The 7,852-nt window shown below is 37.4% G+C and overlaps 1 protein-coding gene across 1 annotated transcript; it reads right to left on the bottom strand.

Annotated features, from left to right (window-relative positions):
- Positions 1-522: 522 nt before the first annotated feature.
- CCDC54 (coiled-coil domain containing 54) lies at positions 523-6,473 on the bottom strand. Its single transcript, XM_003825053.6, has one exon. It carries the CDS (start codon positions 3,414-3,416, stop codon positions 2,442-2,444), a length of 975 nt encoding a protein of 324 aa, XP_003825101.1. The 5' UTR covers positions 3,417-6,473; the 3' UTR covers positions 523-2,441.
- Positions 6,474-7,852: the final 1,379 nt, after the last annotated feature.

The following is a 7,852-nucleotide window of genomic DNA, read 5'->3' as shown; positions in this document are numbered from 1 at the left end:
CCTTATTATTAGTGAACACTGAAAAAATATTTACTAAGTTCATATAATGATTATATTTTTACAGCTGACAGAAAAACCTCATTGAAATTAAATAATATAATTTGTAAGAGTAAAATTTAGGACTTAGGTTGAGAACTTTGGTCTTTTGATCCTCAAGCGTGTGCCCGTAAACTGCGTGCCTCTCTAGAAACATTAAGGGCTGTGTAAGGGACATGTGAGGGGGAAAAATGAAAGTCAGTGCTGATATACAGAGGCTCAGACGACCCAGGCTTATACCAGCTGGGTCACTTTTTTCTCTTCCAGAAGTTATTTGTGATGTCATTTGCCTGTGTCATGGCCTGCCCTCCCTAGATATTGTCCTAATGTGAGCATCACACCTAAGGTACTGAAGTAGAGTTCTGGCTGTTCCTTACGGACATCTCTGGTGGTAAGTAAATACATAGAGATTGCTAGTGCCTTTAACAGAACAATACATTGTAAGCACAGTTATCTCATTTTTAAACAAACTCATTTAATAAATACCTTTGCTTTTATTAGGTATGTTGCATATTGACATATTTTATTTTTTAACTTTTATTTTAGTTTTGGGGTACATGCGCAGGTTTGTTTTATAGGTAAACTCAAGTCGTTAGTACCCAGGTACTAAGCCTAATACTCAATAGTTGCTTTTTTCTGCTTCTCTCCCTCCTCCCAGCCTTCACTTTCAAGTAGGCACCAGTATCAGTTGTTCCCTTCTTTGTGTCCATGAGCTCCCATCTTTTAGCTTCCACTTGTGAGAACATGTGGTAGTTGGTTTTCTGTTCCTGCGTTAGTTTGCTAAGGATGATGGCCTTCAGCTCCAGCCACATTCCTGGAAAAGACATGATCTCATCTATTTTTATGGCTGTCTATAGTATTCCATGGTGTATATGTACCATATTTTCTTTATCTAATCTGTAATTGATGGGCATTTATGTTGATTCCCTGCATTTTGACATATTCTAAAAGTTATTATGTACACATCTATAAATTTGTAAAGAAGGATCAAATAGAATATATTTGTCAATGAAAAAATAATGTGTTATATAATTACTCCCAGATTGGCATCAGACGAAGTTGTGTCTTAATTTTTGCTGTGCCAACCTTTAGGTCCTTTGTCCTCTTTCATTTGTTCTCAGGTAGCTACCAAAACCCCCCTTTCAAAGTATTGACTGCAAATAATTAAGTGTAGTACATTTGCCAGGAATATTTGTGGTTTAATATATGACCACAAAGGAAGGTAGGGTTCATTCACTGAGTTAAGTGGTGAAGGAAACATTGTTTTTCAGTTATTCTGCATGATATTCAGAAATTACAATGACAACCACCTGTTATATCTAAAAATGAAGCTCTTCTTGGCTATATGCTTTAAACAAACAAACAAACAAACAAAAACCTATCATATAAGAGTTTATGGTATTATAGTGGTAAGATTTAACTTAGTTCACAAACCCCTTCTTAGATCTTCCCTTTTCCCCTGCATCAAACCTATAGGACATGGTATTTTTCTCCTTTCATGAAAATGTAAAAATTACCCAGTATCATATTGTCTTTCTCCTCTTATCTAATTGTTTGATAGAAAAGAAGCTGACGTTGAAAGAAAAAGCCAATATTTTGAATATGTTCCTTGCAATAACTTAGCCTTTCAATCCCTTTCATTTTTATACTGCTAACTTTAGTAGCCTTGACAATGGGTATCCTTTTCACTCTATACTACCTAAAGTCTGACCGGGCTTGGTGGTTCATGCCTGTAATCCCAGCTCTTTGGCAGGTCGAGGTGGGTGGCTCGCTTGAGGCCAGGTGTTTGAGACCAGCCTGGTCAACATGAAGAAACTCTGTCTCTACTAAAAATACAAAAATTAGCTGGGTGTGGTAGCGTGCGCCTGTAATTCCAGCTACTCAGGAGGCCGAGGTAGGAGAATCACTTGAACCCGGGAGGCGGAGGTTGCAGTGACCCGAGATTGCACAACTACACTCCAGCTGGGTGACAGAGTAAGACTCCATTTCAAAAATAAATAACAAATAAAATGAAGTCTTGTCAGTAGTGTATGTTTCTGGTATCACAAACCGTATCCACAAAGGCCACGAGGACAAAGTGTATAGAAAACTGACATGGAGGCCACCAAACATACTACACATTGCCCTGGACTCCTTCATTCTTTGTTTCCAATTATCTATGAAAATAGACCCAGGATGAGTCCTCATGAATTGCCTTTGAGAAAACAAGAACATTGAGAGAAAACGAATTACAACAGTTCAATTAGATCATGTGCCTTAACTTACTGTAGACATAGAGAAACTCTGCAGATAGTGGGCCCAGAGTGAGCAAACTACCGAAGAATTCACAGCCACCACACCAATGTGTGAATACTTGGAGCCTCCAGGTTACATTTATTTTGTGCCAAGCAAAGCAGAACATAACTCTATAGTCGAGTTACTTCTTCTTTTAAGGAACAAATAAAGCCGTAAATATTGTTGAAGATGGAGAGACAGATTGTGGTCAAGCTCAAAATGGGCCCAGTGAATGGACAGTATCTCTGGGTTATGACCTGGGGTTCCTCAGGAAGAATGGTTGGCCTAGAAAGAAGCCACTGGATGAATTCTTCTAACTTGGTAGCACTGAGGAAAAATGTCCATTTTCCTCCATGAACAAAAGTTAGCTTGATCCATGTACTGAAGTCTGGGTAAATGTAAATATTTGGCTTTGGTTTTTCAAAGCTCCTTGATGCATTTTGATGGTTACGTTTCTTCAGAGTTTTCATTTGGGGAGAAATTGTTTTTTTCTCAAGATGGTCAGTGGACTTTGGATAGCTGGGCACTTTCTCTGGTTCTGCTGAAGAGATTTCCATGTCTGTAGAGGCCAAAGTGTTCTTCAGAGTTGCTGGTTGTATGAGTTCTGTGATTTCTTTACCCCTTTCTCCCTCCAGAATCTCTAGACAATGTATCGTGGAGCAGGAATTCTGATTTTCCAGTTCTGTCACCTTCTTCTTTAATGCCTTGATGTCTTCTTTCATAGAGAGGATATCTTTAGTCGCTGTGCATTGTTTGTCTTCATTAACATTCATTCTGGTTTCCAGGACCTCCATCTGTTTTTGATACAAGTCAGTCTTTTCCTGGACTTTTGGTATCATATGGACAATGTCAGTCATTTGGCTGAAAAGTTCAACTTGAGCAGTTTTAACATCTTGCAGCACTACTGGAAGATTCATTTTTCTGTCATAACTATCATCATCTTGATTACAATCATCAGATGTCACAGTGGGATATCCAGTTGAATCTTGGTGCCGAATCTTACATTTGTGGTAAACATTTTTAAGAGACTGTCTGACCTTGGAGAGATTTGAAGTCCACATCTGCCTAGCAGCAGCTTTTACCCTTTTGGTGTGAAGTGTGTACATCTTTCATGGTGAAACAAGAGGCAAGGTGTTGGAAAACAGAATCACAGGATGAAATAATGTACAAATGAAATGGTCCTTCTCTTACTATTTGTTGGATGCCTTTCCTGATAACATCTTAGAACACTCTGGAAATCATCAGCCACAGCAATAGACACTGTTAGGTGATTAGCTTCTTATAGAGCAGCCCAACCAGAGAGCTCTGTGAAATAATAGTCAACTGCATGGAATCCTTCATATGGTAATCATTGACCTGCTGCTGATGTCACAATGACTGCTGGCTTAGAACAAACACATTTAACTACAGCAGTTCTCAAAAGTTTTGGTCATAGGGCTCTTTTTGAATCATAGAAATTGTTGAGCAGCCTGAGGAACACAGAAAAACACCTGTTGCTACAAAAAAATAAAAAAATTAGCCAGCCATGGTGGTGCATGCCTGTAGTCTCAGCTACTTGGGAGGCTGAGGTGGGAGGATCACTTGAGCACAGGGGGTGGAGACTGTAGTATGCCATGATGGTACCACTGCACTCCAGCCTGGGCAACAGTGCAAGACTCTGTCTCAAAATGAATAAATAAATAAATAAAAATAAAAATGAAAAATTATTGAGGATCACACAGATTTTGTTTATTTGGGTTATATCTACCTACATTTTATAGTAGACATTAAAACTAAGAAAGTCTTAGATAATTAGTTATTAATTTAAATTTAAAAACCCATTACATGTTAACATAAGTGATATATTTTCATAAAAAATAATTTGGTTTTCTAAAAAAAAGTGAGAAGAGTGGCATTGTTTTACATATCTGCAAGTGTTTTAAATACCTGAATTAATAGAAGATAACTAGATTCTCATATCTGCTTCTGCATTATATCTGTTGTGATATATTATTTTGAAGTATATGAAGAAAAAATAGCCTCATGGAGATACGTAAATGGAAAGGGGAGAGTATTTTCATAGCTTTTTCAGATAATTGAGGATATCATTCTTTGCTACTTTATGAAAATTTGACAAATGATTTTTTTTAAGAAGTTAGCTGCAATGTGTCATTTTAGGCCAAATCAATGAACTTTCATACTCTGTTATATTAATAGTCGCTGGTCTATTTTTTATTTTGAATAGATGCATAATATCATGTATTGGTCATTTGGCAAACAATGGTTCACTGAATTATGTAGATCTTCCAAATGTTGACTCATTGTATTATATAATATCAAAATATCATTTTCATTAATATCTCCACCAATCTCACCAGAAAAGTCTTTGAGTACTGAGAAGAGGCCAAGCTCATGGTAGCAAATGCAAATTTTTCAAAATTCTAATTTTAGCTTGAAAATCTTGAAATTTATCAAGCTGGTTTATTGTTTCCCTTGAAGTGACAGATTCCCTCCATCCATGTTTTGCAAAAATGCTTGCCAAATGCCCAACTATGAACACTGTAGTTTGTTGTCAGTTTTTTTCAAGAAAAAATAGTGTTCCATGAAAAAAACACACATTTATAATTCAAATACTTATGTACGTTTCCTCATGAAAACCAGTATACTTTGTTAAGCTGCAGAAGCACTTATGTTTACTTCCCATTATATCATACATAATATAAAAAAGATGTACTGAAGGGTTGAGATCTAATAAGATTAAAAATTCTTACTGCTTCGTTGAGGACATTCTTGAGTGAAACTGGTTTTTCTTGTATTTTTTTCCTTTTCTGATTGAGTCACTGTTAGTCAGTGTGGTACCCCTGCTGTAGTTCATGCTAAGGTATCAACAGTTTTACCCACCATTGCTTTTGCAATGTAATTTTCAACAGGCAAATGTAAGCACAGTGGAAGAGACAAACGGTGTCCTAGGATTATTTTGAAATATTGTTGCCCTCATTGTCACACTTACAGAGTGGTCTCATGACACAAAGCATTCCACACTTTGAGAGCCACTGCCTTAGAATTTAAAAATAACAGCAGCCATTTCTCATGTTCCTTCTTATAGGTTTTTCTACATAACAGTATTTGAAATTCAAACCCTTTGAAATATTAAATAATATTTGGCCCATTTTATATATTGAGGTAAAAACTTAATTTTATTCTCTAAACACATTAGACTGAACACTCTGGAATCAAAATGACATGATACTCACATGTCTCTCAAGGAGCAGTCCCATTCTACTCAAAAGGACATTCCCTCTTGGATCCATGCCAATTCCAACCTTCTACCAAATCACTGTTTCTTCTATCTGTGCCCAATTGGAGGGTCAGTGTTGGCCCAGGATTTGGTACAAACAGTGAGCTTTGCCAGCAGTAATTTTAAAATTTTGGCTCATCAATAATATCTGGGATTTTGCCTTACTCTCCTATCTTTCAAATGCTGTTTAGTAACCTTTCGAAAATGTCTAGAAACCTTTCCAAACACTTGCTGAGGAAAATATTCTCCAAGAGGCAGACTATCACAGGAATGGCATTTGGGGCTTGGAAAGGTTAGAGTTCACAGCCGTCCCGTTTATTCTGGCTAAGGCCATTTTATCCGTCGAGTTCTGCAGACACAGTACTTAGGGCCCATACAGTTTTTAAGGGCCAATGAAAATACTTAAGAACAGAAGAAAAAAAAAAACAGTGGCTCAGAATACTGAAAGAAAGCTGCAAGATTGAAACAATAAATGTTTAATGAAACGTCTCTGAAATGTACTATGTCATATTCATTAATTGTTAGATTTAGTATTATTAAAATTTCATTACATTTGGAGGCAATTTGTGTATTACGTATTCCCACTTTCCAAGAATTCCCAGTTAAATGAGAGGGACTGCTTGTCATAATTACTCCCTCCAGGTTAATAACAGCTAAGACTTGTTGGGTGCATACCAGACACTGCTCTAAGTATTAGCTTACTTAACTATGTTCAGAGAAGTCAGGTAACTTTCCTAAGGTAATAGAGCTTAAAAATGGGCAGAGTCAGATTTCAAATGCTTACATTCTGGCTCCAGAGTCCATGTGTTTTACCTCTACTGCCTCACAATCATGATTAAAATATATATTTAGTACAACTCAGAAAAAGATGGACATTTTCTTTTTAAAATCCTACTGTATATTTATAGAAGACTTATTTTATTAAAATTTTGTCTGTTTAGCATTATGAGAAAATTTAAGCTTTCATCGGTTATTTTATTTACCAAAAGCATTTGATACAGAAATTTGTGAAGACTTTAGAAGTTGAACAAGCTCTAATTTATAGGTAAAAGTGAATATTTGGAGGATTACTTTCCTTACTGTGGTAGACATAGTAATACAATAATTGGAATTAAAAAAATTAAAGTTTTCAACTTAAAATATGAATGTATGCTTACTATTTTTATAAAACAAATAAATCTAATAGGCTGATACAAACATAAACCTGTCTGGGTTTCTAACTACTTCCTTCGTAATGTCAATAAAGGGAGCCTTGGCTTATCTGGGGTTTGCCAGGTGGTGAAAAGTTGCACCGGGAGGAGGTAAGCCTATTGATTTGGGCGAAGTTATGAGAGCAGTCAGAAAGTGAATGAATAACGGGAAATAAGCTGACTTCCGCTCTTCGGGTTCCTGCCAAGGGTATGGAGGCATTTAGGAATAAAATAGCACAGTGGTCTGAAGCCTAGTGGGAGACTTCCTGAGTCTACCTGTTCTCCAGGAGGTTGGCTTTCACAGGAATGGTATTTGGAGCCAGAAAAGTTCAAGGCTGTCCCATGACTAACTCAGTGCTCTTACACAAGTTTCTAGCCTCCCACAAGCCTGTAAAATGGGATAATAACAGCACCTAGTTCAGTGACTGGTTTTGAGAATTAAGATGCTGAATAGTTACAAGTCCTTTCCTCCTCATTTCCCACCACCTGTCTCTCACTTCTCTTCTTCCAGATGAAAGGAGATGGTTAACCGTTTTCAGCTTTAGCGCTGCCTGCTCTCTCAATCTCTCACTCTGCCTTTCTCCCTCTTTCAATATGACGAAGACATAAAGTGTGTGGTCCTTGCTGCCCAATATACCATGCAGGGAAAGCATTTTGATTAGAGGCAACTGAAATGCAGCAAACAAGGCTGACACATCAGCCCTTTATCTCTTAGCACAGGGTTTCCCAACCAGCTTTGGTTTCAGGCAGACTGGAGTAGAATAACCACTGGTTAGATGGCTCTAATAATACATAATATTATTCAATATTTTAAATGCTGTGTGTTTGAGTACACTAACTATATATTAATTATGGCAGAGTTTAGATTATCTATATAAATTACATATATAAAAGTCACTCTGGGCCGGGCACGGTGGCTTACGCCTGTAATCCCAGCACTTTGGGAAGCTGAGGCGGGCGGATCACAAGGTCAGGAGATCGAGACCATCCTGGCTAACACGGTGAAACCCCGTCTCTAGTAAAAATACAAAAAATTAGCTGGGCATGCAGACGGGCGCCTGTAGTCCCAGCTACT

Source organism: Pan paniscus, chromosome 2 (assembly GCF_029289425.2).
Source record: "Pan paniscus chromosome 2, NHGRI_mPanPan1-v2.0_pri, whole genome shotgun sequence".
Classification (NCBI taxonomy): domain Eukaryota; kingdom Metazoa; phylum Chordata; class Mammalia; order Primates; family Hominidae; genus Pan; species Pan paniscus.
Note: the sequence above shows the minus strand (reverse complement) of the source record. Positions and strands in the feature narration are given on the sequence as shown.